The sequence below is a fragment of the Lagenorhynchus albirostris genome, chromosome 2 (assembly GCF_949774975.1).
Source record: "Lagenorhynchus albirostris chromosome 2, mLagAlb1.1, whole genome shotgun sequence".
Lineage (NCBI taxonomy): Eukaryota > Metazoa > Chordata > Mammalia > Artiodactyla > Delphinidae > Lagenorhynchus > Lagenorhynchus albirostris.
In genome coordinates, this window is record NC_083096.1 from 69,712,862 (window position 1) to 69,734,903 (window position 22,042).

The 22,042-nt window shown below is 53.2% G+C and overlaps 2 protein-coding genes across 2 annotated transcripts; one reads left to right on the forward strand and one right to left on the reverse strand.

The window, feature by feature from the left end:
• Positions 1 to 6: 6 nt before the first annotated feature.
• Positions 7 to 9,563, reverse strand: NDUFS2 (NADH:ubiquinone oxidoreductase core subunit S2). The gene is made up of 14 exons (XM_060134659.1): positions 9,410 to 9,563; positions 8,510 to 8,616; positions 5,190 to 5,380; positions 3,542 to 3,662; positions 3,251 to 3,363; positions 2,922 to 2,996; positions 2,674 to 2,751; positions 2,449 to 2,534; positions 2,125 to 2,244; positions 1,283 to 1,412; positions 908 to 1,003; positions 645 to 728; positions 444 to 501; positions 7 to 252 (listed from the first exon to the last, which is right to left on the reverse strand). The coding sequence occupies exons 1-14, from the start codon at positions 9,502 to 9,504 to the stop codon at positions 215 to 217; spliced, it is 1,392 nt and encodes a 463-aa protein (XP_059990642.1). The 5' UTR covers positions 9,505 to 9,563; the 3' UTR covers positions 7 to 214.
• A 2,554-nt stretch (positions 9,564 to 12,117) lies between these two features.
• On the forward strand, positions 12,118 to 20,959 carry ADAMTS4 (ADAM metallopeptidase with thrombospondin type 1 motif 4). The gene is made up of 9 exons (XM_060134680.1): positions 12,118 to 13,917; positions 15,025 to 15,348; positions 15,600 to 15,732; positions 16,284 to 16,454; positions 17,166 to 17,452; positions 17,560 to 17,746; positions 18,001 to 18,176; positions 19,102 to 19,277; positions 19,766 to 20,959. Exons 1-9 carry the CDS (start codon positions 13,288 to 13,290, stop codon positions 20,190 to 20,192), a joined length of 2,511 nt encoding a protein of 836 aa, XP_059990663.1. The 5' UTR covers positions 12,118 to 13,287; the 3' UTR covers positions 20,193 to 20,959.
• Positions 20,960 to 22,042: the final 1,083 nt, after the last annotated feature.

Below are 22,042 nucleotides of genomic sequence, written 5' to 3' on the forward strand. Positions count from 1 at the left end.
CACAAGTTTGGGCTTGGGGCCAGAAGGCGGCTAATTTATTATAATTTCTCCTTTTCCAGTACATGCACAGAAAGCCTGACAGCTAAGCATTCATGTACGTGTACACACACACACACACACACACACACACACACACACACAGTCCCATTCCCAACGATGGACAGGCTCCGCAGACGAAGCAGGTAGGCAGGGAGGTCCAATGCTGTTCCCGTGCTCACCGATCTACTTCTCCAAACACAATATCTTGGGTACCTAGGAGGTCAGGGGGAGGAGAAGAAAAGTGATGTTACCAAGAATCTAAAACTCATTACTGTGCTCAGGAAACTGAGGATTTCAGTCTATGCCCATAGTCTATGTTGAACAGAAGTGTTCAGTTTCTGTCCCCAATCAGAGTCTCAAACTCCCTTGCCTAGAACACCTCTACTACACAACAGGTCTTGTACCTATGATGGCAACGACGTCCGCCAACATGTGTCCCTTAGACATCTTGTCCAAACCAGCCTGCAGAGATTAAGACAGCAATAGTGTTAGGCAAGATTAACAGGGTAGAAGGAGGAGGAGTGAAAGTGCATAAAAATCTCAACCAAGGCCATTAATTACTGGCTTTGTGTATTAGCGTTAGAATCTCTGGGGTTGGTTCTTACCAGGTGGGCAAAACCAGGAGCCTTGATCTTGCATCGATAAGGGCGGCTGCTGCCATCAGACACCAGGTACACCCCAAACTCTCCCTGTCCAAGGAAGAAGGTTGGCTGCCTCCATTAACAGGAAGAACCCTTTCCTCTGCCAACAAAAACCTCTCTATTCACCCTCACGTCCTCTCTCTCACTGATGAACAAGCATTTATCTGAACATCCATCGCCAGTCACCCACTCCACGTACTGTCCTTTCCTTCCCCTTCTTGCCTCACCTTAGGAGCCTCGATGGCAGTGTATGTGGCACCTGGAGGAACTTGGTAGCCCTCAGTATACAACTTAAAGTGATGAATCAGTGACTCCATAGAAGTCTGGAGAGAGGAAAAACGGAGCGTCAACAGGCCAGACCCAAACTGTATGGCAGGTGTACCCACACACAGAAAATAATGCTATCCCCAGGGAGTCTAAAATCCCACATGTAAGCCAATGGGCACAGAAGGTATAGAAAAAGAGAGGAGGCTACGGGAGGTTAAGAATCTTATACAGTGAATTCTTTGAAAAAGGAAAACTGAAAAGTAGGAATTTAATCCCAAGATCCTCCTCCCCAGCCGCTGCCCCCTTTCCCCCTTTTCCCTCCCCCTATAGCTAACCTTCATCTCCGCTCGTTTTGGTGGAGACACTTTGGCATCGTCAACCTTGATCTCCCCGGGAGGCATCTTGTTCAGACACTGTAAGATGATTCGAAGGGACTGGCGCATCTCCTCCACCCGACACAGGTACCTGAAGTAGATGAGACAGACTCAGATCAAGAGAAGAGCAGCCAGAGGATGAGATGTGAGGCTGGGAGGATGGATGCCCTTGGCCGAACTGAACAGTGCTAGGTAACTTTCCTCATCCTTTCCTCCTAGTACAGCATCTCTGCTTGGCCTGGCCACCCATAGAAAACCTACAGTCTTCTGATTCAAGCACTGAGCCCTCTCCTAGTTTTCTCAGACCAAATCCTCTTCTAGTTTTCTCAGACCATGTCCTGTAGTAGTTCCCTCTTTAATTACCCTCTTAAACATTTTTTGGAGTATAGAACAGGTGAGAGTCAAAGTGACTCAAAAAGAAAACAGTAGCAAATTTTTCTTGGGGTCAGTGAAGAGGAATGGAATTTGAAGCTTAGAATCTAGTGGAAACAGCACTGGATAAGGAGGATTCTAGTCTCAAGCACTACTAACAGAATCATACCCCAGGTTAATCTCTAACTTTTGTGCTTCAGCTTTCTCAGCTATAAGATGCAGCCCAAACTAGTCCATCTAAGACATAAGAAGAATGTAAGGGTAAAATAAAACGTCCCATATGTGCAAGTACTTTGAAGAGCAACCTAGTTTAACACACACAAGAGCTCCAATAGATACTGGAAAGGATGAGAAAGAAGAAAGCAGTGAAGAGAAAAGTCAGACAGGGGAAACTAGCTGGAAAATGAGCTAAGAAGAGATCTGGGCCTCACCTATCATAGCAGTCCCCTCGAGAGCCAATAGGAACATCAAACTCCACCTGGTCATAAACATCATAGGGCTGGGTCTTCCGCAGGTCCCACTGGATGCCCGAGCCCCGGAGCATTACCCCGCTGTAGAGAGTACAATGGGACCAAGGGTCACTTTCCACAAACCAAGAAAAGAGGCATACTCTCTTCCCTAGTCTCCCCTCTCCCTCCCGCACGCTCTGGGCATGGGATACAAAGACAGCATGGCAAGGAAGGCGCCACACCTGAAGCCAAGAGATTAAGCTGGAACCCACCCGCCCCTGAGGAGAGAAGTCTTATTCCTCACACCTAAAGCCATAGTTAAGTGCGTCTTCTGCTGTTACAACCCCAATGTCGACTGTCCGATTCCGCCAGATCCTATTGTTGGTCAGCATCTGTTGAGCAAGAGAGCTGGTGTGTGAACACTCTTCATGACACTCTTCAAATACCTCTGTATTTCTTTATAATTGGGGATTAATCCCACAGATCCTCTTGGGGTAAAAGAGGAATTTTTCCCACGGACTCCTATCTTACCTCCTCCAGCTCATCAATGCGAAGAGAGAAGTTCTTAGAAAACTCATAAATGTCATCCATAAGCCCAAGGGGTAGGTCCTAGAAGACAAACGGAGAATCGATAGTGAGTGCAGGGTCTCCACTGAGGAGAGCCAGCCCTGCCTCAGGGATACAGGGTTAGCGCTTCCATCAGCCAGGGCTGCCCTCCAGTGGCCACAGAGGATACAAGCAAGGACTGGACCTTAAGAGAGGCAGGGGAGCCTGCTCACCTGGTGCACGCCTCCTGGCCGGACATAGGCAGCATGCATCCGAGCCCCAGACACTCGCTCGTAGAACTCAAACATCTTGAGAGGACACACTGGGAATTAGTGACAAAGTCCTGGGCCCCCAAGTCTAACACCACGATGGTCTACTCCCCCGCCCTCAGCCTTCTGGTGCCCAACCAACCCCTCATGACACAGAGCTCCTCAAGATATAACCCAGGTTAAATATACCTTCTCCCCCTAAATGTTCTCTCTCCTTTTACTCCCGTCTCCTTCGTACCTTCTCTACCTCTGGCACCTCCTTCCCTTTTCCTATTCTTTCCTCCTTCTCATACCTTCTCCCTTTCTTCAAACAACCAGAAGAAAGGGGTCATGGCCCCAATGTCCAGGGCATGTGTGGTCACAGCCATGATGTGGTTCAAAAGCCGAGTGATTTCTCCAAACAGCACTGTAGAGAGGTGAAGACAAGAGAAGGATATAGGAGCCAAGGATCCAGGCTGACAGAGCAGCTCTGGGCAGAGCCTGGGGTCTGCCTACTAAGCTCCGGTTCGGCACTCCTAAGATGCGGGGCAGAGGCACCATGCTGTACTCTCAGTGGGCCACAGGAAGAAGGGGATGGGGCATACCTCGGATCCACTGTGCCCTAGGAGGAGGTTGGATGTTGAGCAACTTCTCCACAGCCAGTGAATAGGCCTGTTCGTTACACATCATGGACACATAGTCTAGCCGGTCAAAGTATGGAAGGGCCTGGGAAGAGGGAGGAATCAGGATCACATCTAACAGGCCAAGGAACCCTCAGTCTGGCTGCTAGAAGCACTGCTCTCAGTGGGCATCAGAGGTCAGTGCTACATAAACCTTCCCAATCTCAGGAGCCTCAGAAAGGCAGGATGAAACACACTGAAGGGGTGAAGGTGGGGAGACCCCGATTTGTCATGTTTGCCCGTTTCCATGGTGAAAATACTCCTACGAAGTCCCACTTTAAACTACCAACATTATGTAACTGACCACAGACAGCGCTGGGCCGAGTAGCACACCATTACACAGTATTTCCACGATACAGATACAATGGAAGTAACTACCTAAGGAGCACAGCGTAGAAAAATGTAGTAAAATAATGAAGGCATGGATTTTGATACTTCTTACCTTGATTTGTAATATATTAAATCACAAGCTAGTATAATCTGATTTTTAATAACAGCTGTGTTTAACAACTGGCTCACAAAATTCCTGAAAATTTAACAGTGTTCTTGTGAGCCACTGAGTTAGCTCCAGCACACCACTGCCAACCAAGTCTTCTGGGCCAAGTGACGCCTCTGTCAAAGACGATCGCCTCTCTGAGATACTGCAGGAGAAAGGTAATCTCAGGAGGAAATTAAGAACACCAAGAAGAATGGGATTTGTTTCTGTAGGAAGAGTCAGGTAGAAATGGTTCTTCCCCAGAATACCAAGAAAGCTAAGTCCTAGCTGTATGCTGAACCAGCTTCAGCTTCCAGGAAGGAGGCGGAGCTAAGAAGCTTCTCCTTGGAACAGCCAGTTCTTGCCCTGATGTCACTGTGACGTGGGATAAAGCCACAGGGTTTAACTCCATGGACTCTGGGACCAGAAACCATCATTGCCTGGACTCTTTGGGGGAATCACATTCTAGTCAGCTGGTTCTAAATCCTAACTCCATCGTCCTCTGTTAACAAGAGCTTTCTTCATGATAGTAAGAAAAAAACTTCAGATCCCTATCCCAGATCCAGTTTCTTCAAATCTGACCCTACCCTCATTATTTGGGTCACAGAGTTCTCCTAAAAACAGCAAACTCTGTTACAAACTCCCTCCCGGTCACTCTGACTCACTGAGTATTTCGAAAACAAACTTAGAACGCTGGAAGATACAAGAATCAGCTGTTAAACCTGGGGAGTTGACGTCTCTCTCCTCTTTCCCTGACCCCAGGGACACCAGCTCTGACGTACTAGTACGACACAAGAACAGGGAAACTGAGGCACTAGAGTAAGGATAAAGGGGTCAGCCAAAAGTCAGCCAGAGAAGAGCTAGGAGTGTAGCTCCAGCTCCAAAGTACTTCTGCTGGATAAACCAAATCCACATGATTCAAGTCAAGCATCCCCTGCCACATCCCTCCATCCTCCCAGTCAAAACTGTCCTAATAAACTCAACGGGCTACTCCTCTCAACACCCCCCTCCCCTGGGGTTTTGGGGCAGTGAACTGGCAAAGTCCGAGGCTAAAGCATCCCCAGGTCCTGGCAACAGGTCCCCGTTCACCCCCCACACCTGCAGATAGGTCTTGTATTCAATGAGCTTCTCCGTGCCTCGGTGCAGCAGCCCGATGTGAGGGTCACACTTGCGCACCATCTCCCCACTCAATTCCATCACTAGCCGCAGGACTCCATGGGCTGCTGGGTGCTGGGGCCCAAAGTTCAGGGTCAGGTTCGACACCAACGTGTCCTTTGGAGGGTCCTCATCTGAGAAGTGGGAAATAGTTGAGCCAAATGGTAATTCCTTTGAGAACCCCCAAAAGACAGCAAGGAGTTAATATCTCCCTGGAGACTTTCCATCTCACCATGCCATACCGTGCTGATTTCCTAACCTTTATCGTAACCAGGAGGAAGACCATTAGATGGGAAAAAGGGAAGGGAGACTAAACTTTCTGATGAGAGGGACCATGAGCCTCACTCTTTCCATGTCTCTCAGGATACCTTTAAAAAACTAATAATGAGGGGCTTCCCTGGTGGCGCAGTGGCTGAGAGTCCGCCTGCCGATGCAGGGGACGTGGGTTCGTGCCCCGGTCCGGGAAGATCCTACGTGCCATGGAGCGGCTGGGCCCGTGAGCCATGGCCGCTGAGCCTGCACGTCCGGAGCTTGTGCTCCGCAACGGGAGAGGCCACGACAGTGAGAGGCCTGCGTACCAGGAAAAAAAAAAAAAAAAAAAACTAATAATGATAGATAACACTTATACAGTCCTTATTATGTGCCAGGCACTACTCTAAGCACTTTACTTATTTTAATTAATTTAATTATTTCAACAACCATATAAGTAGTTGATACTATCATTATCCTCATCTCATTGGAGAAGTTGAGGCCAGAAAGACTAAATGAATTGGCAGAGTCAGTAAGTGGCAGAGTCAGGATTTAACTCAGCCTGGTCAGCTCCAGACTCCACACTCTTAACCACGAAGATACACTGCTCTCCAGGTGTATCTGCTGAATGGACAACTAATTGGGAAATGTATACTTAATTCTTACTATTACTAATCGACAGTTTTTACCCTCAAGAGGCTTACAATTTAATTCGGGAGATAAGTACATGTGAGAAACTAGTAACACAGGTCAAATTTACAAGTTGCCAAGTAAGTTGCTTAGCCGTTAAATATTTAAAGAAAGGAAAGAACACTGTGAAGACCTCGTGGAGGCAAGATATGAGCTGGTTCTTAAACACAGGGAATGATTCAAATAGGTAGAGAGAAGAGGCATCCCATGCTATGGAATGAACACATGTCAAATCTCAGAAACAAGAAAGTAAATATCTATGGAACTCTTGTTTGCCAAGAGACAGATTAAGTGTTGGCAGGCAGTAGGGGGTAGTGGTTCAATTATCAGTATTATTTATTTATTTAAAATTTATTTATTTTATTTATTTATTTTGGGCTGCACTGGGTCTTCATTGGTGCACACGGGCTTTCTCTAGTTGTGGCGAGCAGGGGCTACTCTTCGTTGCGGTGCGTGGGCTTCTCATTGCGGTGGCTTCTCTTGTTGCAGAGCAAGGACTCTAGGCGCACGGGCTTCAGTAGTTGTGGCTCGCAGGCTCAGTAGTTGTGGCTCACGGGCTTAGTTGCTCCGCGGCATGTGGGATCTTCCCGGATCAGGGCTTGAACCCGTGTCCTCTGCATTGGCAGGCAGATTCTTAACCACTGCACCACCAGGGGAGCCCCAATTATCAGTATTATTAGTAACACTTAGGAAGGACTTAGCATGAGCCAATCACTACATTACGTGGTTTACGTTACTTGTATCTCATTTAATGCTTACAATAACGCTATGAAGTAGGTACTTTATTCACTGGTAAATGGAGAGTTGAGATCTGAAACCAGAGTCTACCTATGCAACCAAAATTCTTCACATGGGCTTTGGAGTCAGACAGACCCACGTACAAACCCACCTGTGTCCTCGACCACTTTTTAATCTCTCCACACCACAATTTCCTCAAAATTGGGATAATATTAGTATCACTCTCATAGGTCTGTTGTAACAACTAAGTGAAATAATGCATACAAAAACACTCAGCACATGGTAAGCACTCAGCTGTTGTTACTGTTAAATTTTTGAAAGGTTAACTGGAAGTTCCTTTGAAGGTTTTCGATCAAAAGAATGAATGACATGCTAAAATGATGTTTGGGGAAGATAAAGGCATAGACACTGTATAGGATAGCTGGAGGGAAACTATATCAGTGGCAATAACCCGTCAAAGAGACTTCCGAAATAATCAAGGTCTAATACAAAATAAATCGAAACAACAAAGGGAGAAATGACCAGATGTGAAACATTATTAAAGAATCTGCATGTTATTGAACATAGACATGGAGGGCAAGAGAGAAAAAAGAGCCAAAAATGACTAAAAATCTTCAATCCTGAGGGATTAGGAGAATGAGGGAGTCACTGATCAAAATTAAAAATCACGGGCTTCCCTGGTGGCGCAGTGGTTGAGAGTCCGCCTGCCGATGCAGGGGACACGGGTTCGTGCCCCGGTCCGGGAAGATCCCACATGCCGCGGAGCGGCTGGGACCATGAGCCATGGCTGCTGAGCCTGCGCGTCCGGAGCCTGTGCTCCGCAATGGGAGAGGCCACAACAGTGAGAGGCCCGCGTACCGCAAATAAATAAAATAAAATCAAAATTAAAAGTCACAAGGAAGAGCTAGTTTTGATGGGGGGGAAAAAGGTTTCGTATTCAGAAAGGTTTCATTTGGGTGCCAGTGGGAAAAACCACCTTGTCAAGAGAGGGAGATAGAAATATACTGAATCGGGCTTCCCTGGTGGCGCAGTGGTTGAGAGTCTGCCTGCCAATGCAGGGGACACGGGTTCGAGCTCTGGTCTGGGAAGGTCCCACATGCCGCGGAGCGACTAGGCCCGTGAGCCGCAACTACTGAGCCTGCGCGTCTGGAGCTTGTGCTCCGCAACAAGAGAGGCCCTGACAGTGAGAGGCCCGCGCACCGCGATGAAGAGTGGCCCCCCGCTCGCCGCAACTAGAGAAAGCCCACGCACAGAAAAGACCCAGCACAGCCAAAAATAAATAAATAAATGAAATTTTAAAAATATATATATATATACTGAATCTCTGGAAAAAGCTGAAGCTAAAAATATAAATTTGGTAGGGATCTCGAGGGTTGACTGGGACCTTCTCTTTCTTTTCTCTTGGAATATTCTACTTGACAAATACCTCCTATTATCACTACAGTCACGTTTGTTGAGTTGCAAGGTTAAAGCAGCAAAAAGAGTTGGCGGCTAAAATTTGCCTCACACGGAGAGCTCAAGAGCACTTAGAAATCAGCTTGGGGCATGGAGGGGTGTAGGTTGGGACAGTGGCACTGGGCACTCACCATTCCAAGGTGGAGGCTTCCAGTGGGCTGTTTCCTTGGTGGGGTACATGACAGCGCCCCCAAACTGCTCTGCCCATTCCACATCTGGCTGCCATTGCCGAGCACCTCTGGGGAGGTAATGACAGATCCTACACAAAGGGCCTGAACAGTGCTTGGTTCCTCTGTTCCCATTCACTTTCAGGTGGGCCCAGGGAAGGGTGTCTTGGATTCTTCAATGTCAAGTCACTGACACAGAGTTGCGTCGCTTTGGCAGAACAAACCGGAGCTCTAGAGGTTCCATCCTTACTAACAACTTGTTCCTGAAATCACTTCACCTATCACATGCAAAGCCGGGGATCCCAGCTCCTTTAAATTCTGGTCATATTCATACTCCCATCCTGGTGAATATGAACTCAAAAAGGTGTTTATTCAAGGTCAACCCAAGAGTAAGAAAAGAAAGCGGGGTGGGGCATGCTGGCTCCTTGGCTCTGCTCAAGTACGGCCAGAACAATGCACTGAGGCCAACCCGGGGATTCTTGGTTTATGTTCCTCCTTTAAGTCTATCGGGGTTGCTCTCCTTTTCTTCCACAGCGTTTAAGGAGACTTTTCACCAGTCGCGCCCCACCCGTGAAGGGTTTGGGAAAAGCAGCAGGACATAAAGGGAGGGTGACATTATCACTAACACTGAGGCGCGGAGTCTCCCTCCAACTGATTTCACCTCTGGCAGATCGAGCTCAAACCCTCTTTCCTCCCTCGGCCAAGGCAGGCACCACTGGATCCTGGAACTCAATAGAACAGGCCTGGACGGGGGTCACGGGCCTGGGTCATTCTTTCCTAGGGGGTCACAGGGCCCGTGGAGTCCCCGGACTCGAGAAACCCTAGCCCTGGGGACAGCGCATCGAGGGCTGCGCTTGGTCTCACCTGGTGGGCTGAATCGGCAGTCGGGCCCCAGCCCCGGGCCGCAGCACCAGGGCCGCGACGCCCCGGAGGCCGCACAGAGCCCTGAGCGTCGCCATCTTGCCCCGCCACAGACTGCGGGAAGGAGAACCGGGCGGAAGTGCCTCTTGCGCGCCTCCTGTGGGCTTCTCGCCTATTGGCACCACTCAGCCGCCCTTTTGGAAGCTGGCGGGGTCGCCGAGCGCGAACCTGACAACATCCGGGTTCTGCACCCCGGCTTCACTTTCGCTTAAATACCGGAGGCTGAGGCCCTTGCTTCCCACCGCTCCTGGTGGGCTCTTCTAAGGCTGAGCAGGAGAAACTTGCAGTTCCTGCTGCGGGCAGCGGCGCCCTCGTGCACCATCGCCGAGCTGCCTGCGCGCCTTAGAAAGTGCCCTGCCGCCCGGAGCCAGGCGGACACGCACATGGGGGCCCTTCCCCACTCCTCGCGTGAGATCACCGCTGCTGTAGCCCTGCTCTCTGGTTGTGTCTGAGCCCTGCCCTCCTGGGGTAGACCCGGGCTTTGCCAATTACCTCCTTATCCCCGAATCCAAAAGATTCGGAGCCGGGAGAGCTAGCTAATTTCCAGACGGCCTAAATGGGTTAGGGAAAAGGGACCCAAGTGGGGCTGGGCGGGTCTGAGAGCTCCTGTCAAAGTAAAATGAAAAAAGAGTAGGACGCGAAGGCCACCAGAATTGGAACGGGCTGCTGCGGTGTGTAGGAGCCACCTCATGAGGATAGGAGGTCCCCTATGGGTGACCCTTATATCTGCCAGGCTTCCAGAGCCCACAGAATTACAGACCCAGGAAGTGCCCTTATAGATGCCTCGCACCCCACTTCCACCCTGGGTCAGTCTCTTCCACCTCATATCTTTCTGACCCGGCCTCTGTACTGGCCAACGGCATAGAACTGCAGCACCATCAGGAGTCTGATCCTAATCCTGTGTGGAGGAGACAAAGAGGAGTTCCAGCCTTGGAGCTAGTTGCTGTTCTCTCTGCCTCCAAGCCCAGCTCCAGCTGGGCCACCCGTTAACTTTGCACATCCCTCCCACTTGGGGTCTGGAAAGAGGCCTTCCCCAGATCTCCTCCAGACAGGGTGCCTGGGCCACAGCTCACCAGCAGGAGAGCAGGGTGGGGCAGACAGACCAGGAGAGTGGCAGAGACAGGGAATTCTTAGCTGCAAAGAAAGAGGGGAAAGCCAGACTTCTAGCCTGGGAGTTGACCTAATGGGAACTGTACCAAAGGGTGGGGCCATATCCCTGACTGGGGGAACTGACTGGGACACCTGGGTGGGCTCGGCAGCCCTCACAGAGCCAGGCAGAGGCTGTGCCTCCCTGCTCCCCTCATTCCCCACCGTCTCCCTGGGCCTCCTCTCCCGGTACAGCTGAAACACACAGTGAATGTGGTGATAGTGAGGGAGGACGATGTCGGGACTGCATTTATTTGCCCTAATCCAGCCTAGGAGAAGACAGGATGGACTCCGGGCTGCTTGGCCCTAGGGGCAACTTGAGCTGGAGCTAGGGTGAGGGATCCTGGGGGGCTGCCTAGGACACTGCATCTTTTGTGCCTTCTCCAGGCTGCCAACGCTCCCCACACACACACTGCTGCTGTTACTCTAAGGCCTTTTGTCTCTCACTGCTTACTCGCCCCCTTTGTCCTCGTCTCAGATGCGGGTGCAGAGGGGCAGTAAGAGTCCTCTGGTGACAGCTCCTCTTGCTCCTGCCCCTTCTGGTCTCCCATCCTTTGTCTGACTCCTGCAGCACCAACCCCCTCCCCTTAGGACCAGGGTCAGGGCATGTAATGGGTCAAGAGGTGGGTCCTGCAGTCCAAAGCGGGTGGGTGATACAGGAAGTGATGGTCACCAGGGCAGGTATCTGCAACCTGAGCAGGAAGGGAGGGGAAAAGGAAGTATTCTGGCGGATGGGTTGTGGAGGACAGGAGGTGACTAGGCCGAGAGTGAATAGAGGAGTGGGGGCAGGGGCAGGTGGTCTGCCTCTGGGAAAGGAAGGTGCTGACGGTACTCTCCTTCCTGGGGATATCCTGGGGAAAGGAGTGGCCATAGCATGGGGTGAGCAGAAATTGCCCCTACTTCTGAGCCCTTTCCTTCCTTGTCTTGAGAATCCACCCCCAAGACTTCTTTGCTGAGTTCTCTCCGGTCCCAAACCAAGGAAATCATTCTGCTTCCTTGCCCTAACATTACCTCTTCCTCCCCAAGCACTCTCTCCATCCCAGGCACTGGGTTCCTGTTTCTCTCAGTTCCCTAATTTTCCTGTACCCACAGTGCTATAACCACCCTCTCCCTGTCCCATGGGGAATGAGAAATAAAAGATTACTAGATATTCCAGGAACCACTGGGTTCTTAGGAAAAGGTGGGGCTGAAAAGGGGAACCAGGTGGGGATTCCCTCTGATGGACTGACATAGGGTACTTCTGGGTTCCTGAGAGAGCACTTCTTTCTTGTGCTGGGGGCTGGCTGACTTGAGGCTGGGGGAGGGTTTAGGGCAGTTGGGAGTGGGTAGGAGCAGGGCCAAGAGCCTGGGGGAAGCTACTGGGAGCTGGGCCAGGGAAATGGGGAGTCAGGAAGTGGGGAGGGGGAGTTCTGGGGGGAATGGAGGCTGGAGGCAGAATGGCTGTCTGGGCTTCTGAGGGGGCGGGGAATGGTAATTCAGGAAAGGGGATCCTGAGGGAGAGAAGGTGCCACCCTAGAGCTCCCTTCTGTAGAAGGAAGAGTCGTTAACCCCTCCTGCCTTGTCCTCTGCCGGCTCCGTGTGCCCATTCTAAGCAGATTCATCCTACCTTTGGGCAGTACACTCCCTGATCACTGTCTCCTTGCCTGCCCCTTCTCCCTGCCTCCTGTACTCTCTCCAGCTTCTTGGTCCCATCCTGAGCAGTGTCAAGCCACCTCCTTCCTTTGTTCGGCCGTCTTGATGCTTCCTTACCTGTTCCCCACCCTCTTTCCCTGGCAGCTCACTCAGTTCCCTCGGCCCTGGAAACCAGCCTCTAGGGGCAGAGGGCATCATGAGGGATCCCTGAGAAAAGGGAGGATGTGCCAGGTTAGACAGTGGGAGCTAGAATTCTCCTGGGACCGTGGTCCCTTCTCCGCGTGTGGTCCAGGCCCTTTCCCTGACTTCCTACCCCTCCTGGGGCTCTGTCCCACCAAAAAGGGAAAGAGACAGCTGAGAGCTGACTGTGGGGTTTGGGAAAAGACTATGTCATCAGCTGGCCCAGTGCCTATGATCCATCCGGCTGCTAGAGATTCCCCTCCCCTGGGCAAGTCCCATTTTTTTTTAAAGGAAAACAAAAACTAGATTTTTGGGAAGCAATGAAACACCCATCTGAGTCCTACCACCAGAGCTCCTGGCTGAATGGCTTATAGCTCAGCCAATCGTAGTGGCTCAGGATGCTTAAAAGAGCTGGCGCGGAGAAAGGCTGGGAAGAACTCACAGGGAGACCCACAGACTCATAGACACGGGAGAGAGAGGAGGAGAAAGACAGAAACAAAGGCACGGCGGAAGGAGGCAGAGAGAGGACAGGCACAGAAGCGAAGCCAGACAGAGTCTGAGGGAGTGCAAAAGGAGAGGCCAGAGAAGCTGCAGAAGACACAGGCAGGGAGAAACAAAGATCCAGGAGAGGAGGGTGTGGGAGGAGAGTTTGGAGGAACCAGACCACTAAGGCACCTCTCCTAAGCTTAAGGGCCAAGTTTTCTCCATCTCCTCTGAAGGTCCCCAGACCCTCTGAAAATTCTGCCTCTGACCCTGGCTGGGGTCCGAGCCCCGAGGCTGCAGAGAGGAGTTTTCCAAAGCCAGGGCAGGGAGGACTTGGTGCCCAGACGGCCTCAGTCCCTCCCAGCTTCAGCACCAGTGCCATGTCCCGGACGGACTCGCATCCCGGGAGGGGCTTGGCGGAGTGCTGCCTGTGGGGAATCCAACCCCGCCTGCTGCTCCCCAGCGTGCCCGTCTCCGAGCTGCTTCTGCTGCTGCTGGCCTCCCTCCTGCCCTCAGCCTGGCCGGCCAGCCCCCTCCCCCGGGAGGAGGAGATCGTGTTTCCAGAGAAGCTCAACGACACCGACACCGTCCTGCCTGGTTTGGGCACCCCTGCCAGGCTGTCCTACCGCTTGCCAGCCTTTGGGGAGACGCTGCTACTAGAGCTGGAGCAGGACCCCGGCGTGCGGGTGGAGGGGCTGACGGTGCAATACCTGGGCCGGGCGTCTGAGCTCCTGGGCGGGGCAGAGCCGGGCACCTACTTCACTGGCACCATCAACGGAGATCCGGAGTCGGTGGCATCTCTGCACTGGGATGGGGGAGCCCTGTTAGGGGTGCTGCAGTATCGAGGGACCGAACTCCACATCCAGCCCCTGGAAGGAGGCACCCCTAACTCTGCTGGTGGGCCTGGGGCTCACATCCTACGCCGGAAGAGTCCAGCCAGCGGCCAGGGCCCCATTTGCAACGTCCAGGCTCCTCCCGGGAGCCCCAGTTCCAGCCCACGAAGAGCCAAGGTAGGCAGCCCTGGAGTCTGTGTCCTGCAGTGTCCTCCTGCCATGTCTGTCCTACTGACCCCTATTCACCTTCTCTCCACCCACTTCCACTTCTGGCCAGCCTGCTGCTTCCCTCCCTTCTGTCTGCCTTTTCTCTTTCCACTGGCCTCCTTTCCTGGGAAGGCTCTGGTTTTTCCCTGCCCCAACCCTTCTCCTAGCCAGACCGCTGATCCCAAGGGGGTTCCCAGGGTTGGGTCAGAGACGCTATGCTGGGAATGACCGCTCTCTCTCTCCACCCCGGCCCTGCCTGGCCATGGCATCCTACCGGCACAGTCCCCAACAAGGAGGCCCTCCTGATAGCCCCTTGGCCTTGACTCTTTGCTGGGCCCCAAATTTGATTTTCACCACCAGCTAAAGGAGTGAGGTTTGAGGCCCAAGAGCCTGGCCTCTGGCTTCTGATGCTGTCTTCAAAATGGTTCTGGCAAACTGCAAACTAGGGCAGGAGTGGACTGGGGAGGAAAGGCATCCTGAACCCCCTTCTGGTCCGTCCCCTTCCCACATTGTGGACTGACTGCAAGGCTGCCTGAGGCTCCATCCTTTCCTCCCTCCCACTCCCAGTCTCCCCCCTTCTTCCCGTCCTTCCTCCCTCCCTCTCTAGCTTTAATCCAGACCAGACGCTCCCTCCACACCCGCCACGCTGAAATCTGGCCCTGGCCCTAGCTGCTGACTGAATTGTTCCTCCAACCACACAGGGAAGACACGTTGCAGCCCAGCCCTCTAGCCCCAGTCCTGCAGCCCCAGACACACTCAGGCATGGGGGACCCCAAAGTCCCTCCCAGAGGCAGTCCCAGCTGCTTTTCACCTCTTGGGCCCACATAGCCCTGGGACGTGGCATCCCCATCCCCTCCCCTTCTCAGAACCAGCAGATGATTTCTCAGCGTTACCACAAAAGCCCTGGGATTTGGAGTTGGGGGGGAGGCCCCACCGAGACCCATCAGGAATCCCGTGGGATGTATGTGGCCCAGCTGGCTCTGCTGAGTTCCAGACCCAGGAAGTAAGGGAGGGGAGAAGCGATCCATGGGTCTGGGAGGCTATTTCAGGATCCTCCTCCCCTTTTTTCCTCTCCAGCGCTTTGCTTCAGTGAGTAGATTTGTGGAGACCCTGGTGGTGGCAGATGACAAGATGGCGGCGTTTCACGGTGCTGGGCTAAAGCGCTACCTGCTGACGGTCATGGCAGCGGCGGCCAAGGCCTTCAAGCACCCAAGCATCCGCAACCCTGTCAGCTTGGTGGTGACTCGGCTGGTGATTCTGGGGCCAGGTGAGGAAGGGCCCCAAGTAGGGCCCAGTGCCGCCCAGACCCTGCGCAGCTTCTGTGCCTGGCAGCGAGGACTCAACACCCCCGAGGACTCGGACCCTGACCACTTTGACACGGCCATTCTGTTTACCCGTCAGGTGAGGCCCCGATCAGCACCTCAGGCCATGCACTGCACAACTCCAAGAAGCACCACTGCACAGACCGTGATGTCAGTGGTGCCCCTGGAGTTGTTCAACATGGTGCCTGGCCCCAGCCACACTGCCAGTGCTATCTGGGCCCTGACAGTGCTGGATACGCAGTGCCCAGGTCTCCACTAATCTGGATCTCAGCTCAGTGGATGCTGGTGTCTTGGTTCCTCATGTATTGTCTCTGATCTCCCTCTCCACAGGACCTGTGTGGGGTCTCTACTTGTGACACTCTAGGCATGGCTGATGTGGGCACTGTGTGTGACCCAGCTCGGAGCTGTGCTATCGTGGAGGATGACGGGCTCCAGTCAGCCTTCACTGCTGCCCATGAACTGGGTAAGTTAGGGGTGGGGTCGTGGGGCACCTGTGATGAGTGAGAGAGCTATCAGGGGTGAGGTGAGGGGACAGTGAGCTCACCAGGGTACAAATGCAAGTCACAAGGTGTTTCTTCCTTTTCCCCAGGCCTAGGTCCAGGGCCATTACCCTTCTCTGCTCCGGATGTAGACAAACATTTAGATTTTTCTATTAAATGAGATAGTGTGTAGAAATCTACTGTGAACTGTGTTTGGAGGGGAGGTGGCACAGTACTGAGAGAGATTATTCACAAGAGTCAGTGATAGAGTGGATGGAATCAGAGTTGGGAATGTAGGCTATAAGGAAAAGTGGGTAGGGAGGGGCCCTGAGTGTATCGTGGGGAGAGGGGAGACAGAGCAAGGGGGGCTACATATTGAGAAGCCCTTGGAGCACCAGAAAGACATTGGGGGCAGGTTGGGATGGGGAACGGATCTGACCATCCATACCTGCAACCAGGTTTCTGATGGGCCTGCAACCCCCTGAGGGCACAGGGATGAGACCCTTGGACCCTAACAGGGCCTCTGCTCCCACAGGCCATGTCTTCAACATGCTCCATGACAACTCAAAGCCATGTGTTGGTCTGAATGGGCCTGGGAGTACCTCCCGCCATGTCATGGCTCCTGTGATGGCTCACGTGGACCCCGAGGAGCCCTGGTCCCCCTGCAGTGCCCGCTTCATCACTGACTTCCTGGACAATGGCTATGGTAAGCAGATGGCCCCCCCCTTTCCCCGTGCAGGACCCAGTTCCTGCCCCCCGCTGTACTTTCTCTTCTGCCGCATTTCACATGGGCCAAACTGACTCCTTCCAACGTGCCTCCTCTGCAGTGTGGGATGGAGTGAGAAATGCTGCTGCCTTTGTGTGGTTCCCACTTCCTCTCAAAATAAATAGCACAGCTACAGGAGGCAAGTTTTGGCTCAATAGAATTAGAACTGACCTTCTAAGGGCCACAGCTGTCCAACACTGCAAGGGGCTAGTTGTGAAAGAGGTGACTGCCTTGTCACTTGAGGTGTGTGTGCCTAGCAGTATGACTATGGTTGGGCAGCGCTGTTGAGGAGAAGCAGACTCAAGAATTCTGTAGCTGGTTGGAATAGGTGGGAAGATCTAGTGCTTTGAGTTCCTATCCTGATCCTGTTCTTTAGATGTGTGTAGACGTGTGACTGTAAGTTACCATCTGTAAGATACGCGTTAATAACGGTAACCACCGCATAGGCTTTGGCCATGATTAAACACGATACTGTTGGTCAAGCATCTAGCCGATGTTCATCACATAGTAAGCATTGAATACATTTAGCTGCTACTTAAAGCTTCTTCCAGCCCTAGAATTTGGATCTTAGGATCTGTCAGGCCCTGGGGAGCCCAAGGCTGGCACCCCTTCAACCTATTGGTGACGTCCTACCCCTGCCTCTTTTCCCAGGGCACTGTCTCTTAGACAAGCCAGAGGCTCCCCTGCATCTGCCTGTGACTTTCCCCGGCAAGGACTACGATGCCGACCGCCAGTGCCAGCTGACCTTTGGGCCTGACTCACGCCATTGTCCGCAGCTGCCGCCGCCCTGTGCTGCCCTCTGGTGCTCTGGCCATCTCAATGGCCACTCCATGTGCCAGACCAAGCATTCACCCTGGGCTGATGGTACCCCCTGTGGGCCCGCACAGGCCTGTATGGGTGGCCGCTGCCTCCACGTGGACCAGCTCCAGGACTTCAATGTGAGATCCCAAGGGCAGGGGAGGGGCAGAGGGCCTGGGGGGGGAGGGAGTGGCCCTGAGCCCAAGAGAGTGTATTCATCCCACTCTTCCATTCTGTCCTTCTGCAGATCCCACAGGCTGGTGGCTGGGGCCCCTGGGGATCGTGGGGTGACTGCTCTCGGAGCTGTGGAGGTGGCGTCCAGTTCTCTTCCCGGGACTGCACACGGCCCATCCCCCGGAATGGTGGCAAGTACTGTGAGGGCCGCCATACCCGCTTTCGTTCCTGCAATACCCAGGACTGCCCAACTGGCTCAGGTGAGGAGTGGGGGGGGATGGGAGCCTTGGGAGGGATGGCTAGGACGGAAAGGACTGTGCCTTGAGTTCAGGGACCAAGGAGGTGTTGACTGTCCCTGCTGTTGGGGGGAGTGGCTTTACCCTTCAGGAAAGCGACAGGTAGTCTGTGGGGGAGAGAGCTGCCGTACTGTCTGGAGGTCTGAGAGGCTCGGTGGAGGGGCTGGTGGGGCAGCGTGAGGAGAGAGGGGCTCTGACTGTCCATTTTAACCCTACAGCACTGACCTTCCGTGAAGAGCAGTGTGCTGCCTACAACCACCGCACTGACCTCTTCAAGAACTTCCCAGGGCCCATGGACTGGGTTCCTCGCTACACAGGTGTGGCGCCCCGGGACCAGTGCAAACTCACCTGCCAGGCCCGGGCACTGGGCTACTACTATGTGCTGGAACCACGGGTGAGAACCAGGATGCCCCAGGGCCCGGTCTAAGCTCACACACCACCCAACCCGCCCTCTACTTTCTGGTGGCAGAGATCCCAAACAGCAGTACTGCTGGCGTTCCCACAGCCATGCCCGGGGCCCACGCAGACTTCTCTGGCCAGGGGTATTTAGAAAAGTAGCCCTGGACTCTGGATAAGTTGCCAGTCAGGCAGCTCTAGCCTGTCCCATTTCCCTTGGTTTCTTTCCCTCTCTCTCCCCCATCTTCCAGTGCTCCGTTTTGTGAGAATGGAAGTGTGTGGACTTTGGGGCCCTTCTCTGACCCCCTTCCCATGGGCTCCTCTGGCAAATTACAGTGGTGGCCTCATTGAGCTCATGGATGGCCAGTCCCTCACTGGACAGGCCTCCTGGAGACAGCAATGTCCCCGCACCCCCACTCTGTGATAGGGCCCTGGGTTGAGGCTGAAGAAAGAACAAGCCTAGCAGGTTTGCATCCTTCACCCCTGTTCTGGGGAGAAAGCCTGCGCGTTGACTGCCCTCTAGTGTCCAGCTGGGACGGTACCACCAAGATTTAGGGCTTGGGGTTGGGACTCAGACCTGCAATTCCCGTGTTGGCTTCTCTGCTTGCCAGCTGTGTAACCTTTGGGCAAGCTCCTAATCTTTCTAAACCTCAGCGTGCCATCTCTACAAACCTCAAATAGTGGTTTTGAGATTTATCTAGCACTTAGCACCGTGCCTAATTCATAGTGAGTGCTCTGAAAATGGTGGCTTTTATGATTATCATCCCTTACAGTGGCTGGGGTTCCCTCCACACTCCATCCACATCCCCTCCCTGACCCAACTTTTCTGGCATCCCCTCCCTGATGGGATATGGGTCTTGTTCGACGTACCAACCCGTTTTGACTAAGGAAGACCCTTTCGTCACTCCCTCTCTTCTCCTCAGGTGGTAGATGGGACCCCCTGTTCTCCAGACAGCTCCTCAGTCTGTGTCCAGGGTCGCTGCATCCATGCCGGCTGTGACCGCGTCATTGGCTCCAAAAAGAAATTTGACAAGTGCATGGTGTGCGGTGGGGATGGTTCTAGCTGCAGCAAGCAGTCTGGCTCCTTCAGAAAGTTCAGGTTCGTTCACTATTTATTTCCTCCTCCCACCTTCCTGGACGCTGTCCTGGGCCCTGGGGATACAGAGGTGAACTCAACACTGCTTCTCCTTTCAAAGAGCTGACGTACAGTCTAGTAGTGGAGACAGACGAGTTCACAGTTACAGCGCAGTGTCCCACCTGCTCAAAGGTGTCAGCCTGGGCTGCTGTGAGGGCACTTGTGGGCATCAGGGAAGGCTTCCCAGGAGGTGACCTCCCTTCTGGAGGAAGAATAGGAATTGGACAGGCACCAAGGAGGCGGGGCTTAGATGGGCACCTCAGTAAGGGGGCAGCAGGTGTAAAGGCCCAGAGAGGAGGAAGGAGGGCACATTTGCATGTAGCTCAGATCTAGGCTGGACAGCTCACGTAGGTCTGGGGAGACAACCTTCTATACGATCATAACAAACACAGCTCAGAAAGGCTGAGAGGATTCAGGGAGATGCTGAGTTCTCCTCTACTCCTTGCACACAGGTACGGATACAACGATGTGGTCACCATCCCCGCGGGGGCCACCCACATCCTGGTCCGGCAGCAGGGTACCCCTGGTGTCCGGAGCCTCTACCTGGCCCTGAAGCTCCCCGATGGCTCCTATGCCCTCAATGGTGAATACACGCTGATACCCTCCGCCACAGACGTGGTCCTGCCCGGGGCAGTCAGCTTGCGCTACAGCGGGGCCACTGCAGCCTCGGAGACACTGTCCGGCCACGGGCCCCTGGCTCAGCCTTTGACGCTGCAGGTCCTGGTGGCTGGCAACCCCCAGAACGTACGCCTCCGCTACAGCTTCTTCGTGCCCTGGCCAACCCCTTCAACGCCACGCCCCCCTCCCCAGGACTGGGTGCACCGCAAGGCACAGATTCTGGAGATCCTCCGGCGGCGCTCCTGGGTGGGCAGGAAATAACCTCACCGTCCCGGCTGCCCTTTCTGGGCACCGGGGCCTCGGACTTGGCTGGGAGAATGAGGGGTTTCGGCAGCTGCCTCGGACCGAGACACAGTTGGGGAGGGGCTGTGAGGTGAGCCCGCCCCTCCTCTCTGCCTTACCGAGCAGGCTGGCCCTGCCCAGGTTTCCTGCCCTGGATGGCTGGTGGATGGAAGGGGCTGGGAGATAGTCCCCTATCTAAACTGCCCCCTCTGCCCTGCTGGTCACAGGAGGGAGGGGGAAGGCAGGGTAGACCCCGGTTGTATTTATTTAGTATTTATTCACTTTTATTTAGCACCAGGGAAGGGGATGAGGGCTAGGGTCCTGGGGAAACTGACCCCCTGCCCTCGTAGCCCTCACCCTGTCTAGGAAATCCAGGGTGGTGGTGATAGGTGTAAGTGATCTGTGTGTGTGTGTGTGTGTGTGTGTGTGTGTGTGTGTGTGTGAGGTTCCTCCTGCCTAGCTTTCCTCTCCCTGAATTTTCTTTTCTGGGAGAGGAAGAGTCAAGGGTAGGATAGGCCTTCAGGGAGTAAGGGATTATCATATTTTTAAATATAAATTGAATTCTGCTATTTATGTGCTCCTTTTGGAGTCAGACAGATGTGGGTTGCACCCTGGCTCCACATCTCTGAACACTAGTTTCCTCATTTGACGATAATAATACCTCCCTTGGAAATCTGTTGTAAGGATTAATGTAAATAAAGAACTAGCATAATGCCTAGCACTTGGTAAGTGCCCAACAAATGTCAGCTGCTGTCAGTTATTATTATCACCACCTTACCGTCCTCGGCTCCACTGTCCATGGAGTCCGCGGTGCATTTGAGGGTGGCAAGGATCTGCGTCAGCGGTGCCTGCCCTTGTCCCCCAGGCCCAATTCCTTTGGTTGGCAGAACCCTAGCCTGGATTTTGAAGGACTGTCAGAGAAAGGACAATTCTGTCCCTGATCTCTGGAGGCTCCCAAACACATGGAGGCGTAATAAACACTCGGCTACAAGCACAATTGACAAGAACACGAATGTGAAAGATAACTAGAACACTACCGTCAAAACAAACAAGCGCCTGGTAATGAGAGTGCTAGTTGAGGGCGTTGGGGGAAGCTGTTATAGAAAGAGCACTGGAGCAGGAACCGATGGGTCTGAATCTCAGCTGGGGTTCAGCATCTTCCTAGCTGGTAGTGGGGGGTAAGTCACAGATGCTTAGCCTTAGGTTGCTCATGTGTGTAATGGGGCTAAAACATACCTGTTCCCACAGGGTTGTTCTGAACAAATGTTACAGTATTTTCAAAATAGTGTAGGCTGTACCCGTGTGAGAAAATAGTGAAGGATGCACCCATGTGAGAAATTATCCTTATGACTACTGAGTGACTGGTACAGGATCCCCAGAATCAACCAGCGTAAACCCAGCAGACTTCTTTGAAGATGTGATGTTAGAATGGAATTTAATAAGAGGAGTAGGGCATAGTCTGGAGGGCAAAAAAAAAAAAGCATGGAGAGGGAGCTGAGGTGAGCGGGAGCCAGGTGTTCAGTGGTGGCGGAAATCAGTTCTACTTTTCCGTCTGAGCAGGTGACTCTGCTTAAGGGAACAGGGTTGGGAAAGGGCGGCAGGTGGACCCTGCAAGAATTTAGAGTCTTGACTGGTAGTAGCAGGACTGCTAGGGATTGGAGAAGGGCTGAATGTGGAGGTGAAGGAGGAGCTATAGGTAAAGAAGACCCTGAGGAGGGAGTGGAAGAGGGGGAAATGGGGGAACTAGGGGTGCTTCACTCTGCCGTAGTAGCTCTTAGCTGGGCTGCCCAGTACTGCTCGGGATATAGTGCTGGGACTAGGGGATTAAG